At 47.7% G+C, this 463-nt stretch overlaps 1 protein-coding gene across 1 annotated transcript; it reads right to left on the bottom strand.

Moving 5' to 3' along the window:
* Positions 1 to 5: 5 nt before the first annotated feature.
* On the bottom strand, positions 6 to 458 carry LOC106322295 (methylcrotonoyl-CoA carboxylase beta chain, mitochondrial-like; the record flags this gene model as incomplete). The annotated part of the gene is made up of 1 exon (XM_013760387.1): positions 6 to 458. A coding segment is annotated over one exon (453 nt), but the record flags the coding sequence as incomplete, so codon positions are not given.
* Between the last annotated feature and the right edge of the window lie 5 nt (positions 459 to 463).

Below are 463 nucleotides of genomic sequence, written 5' to 3'. Positions count from 1 at the left end.
TTCTCCTTGTCAGGGAAAACCTCTGCCTGTTTCGGAAGGTAAGCGCCTCCGCTGTCAACTAGGTATATGCAAGGGAGTCTGCACCGAGCAGCAATCTCTTGTGCCCTGAGATGTTTCTTGATGGTTATGGGATAGTAAGTCCCTCCTTTTACTGTGGGATCGTTTGCCATGAACATACAAAGATGGCCATGGATTGGTCCTATCCCTGTGATGATTCCACCTGAAGGTAATGGTTCCTCGTACAGTTCATGTCCTGCAAGCTGAGAGAGCTCCAAGAAAGAAGAACCAGGATCAAGAAGCTTATCAATCCTTTCTCTAGGCAAAAGCTTGTTTCTACTTCTGTTCCTCTTCACCGCCTCCTCTCCACCTCCAGCCAATACCTTTGTGATGTGGGAGCGAAGCTCGGATAAGATCCGTTCCATGGCGATAGAGTTGCTAGAAAAAGCCTCAGACTTTCTGTCAA

This window comes from Brassica oleracea, unplaced genomic scaffold (assembly GCF_000695525.1).
Source record: "Brassica oleracea var. oleracea cultivar TO1000 unplaced genomic scaffold, BOL UnpScaffold13658, whole genome shotgun sequence".
In the NCBI taxonomy this organism is placed as follows: Eukaryota; Viridiplantae; Streptophyta; class Magnoliopsida; order Brassicales; family Brassicaceae; genus Brassica; species Brassica oleracea.
Note: the sequence above shows the minus strand (reverse complement) of the source record. Positions and strands in the feature narration are given on the sequence as shown.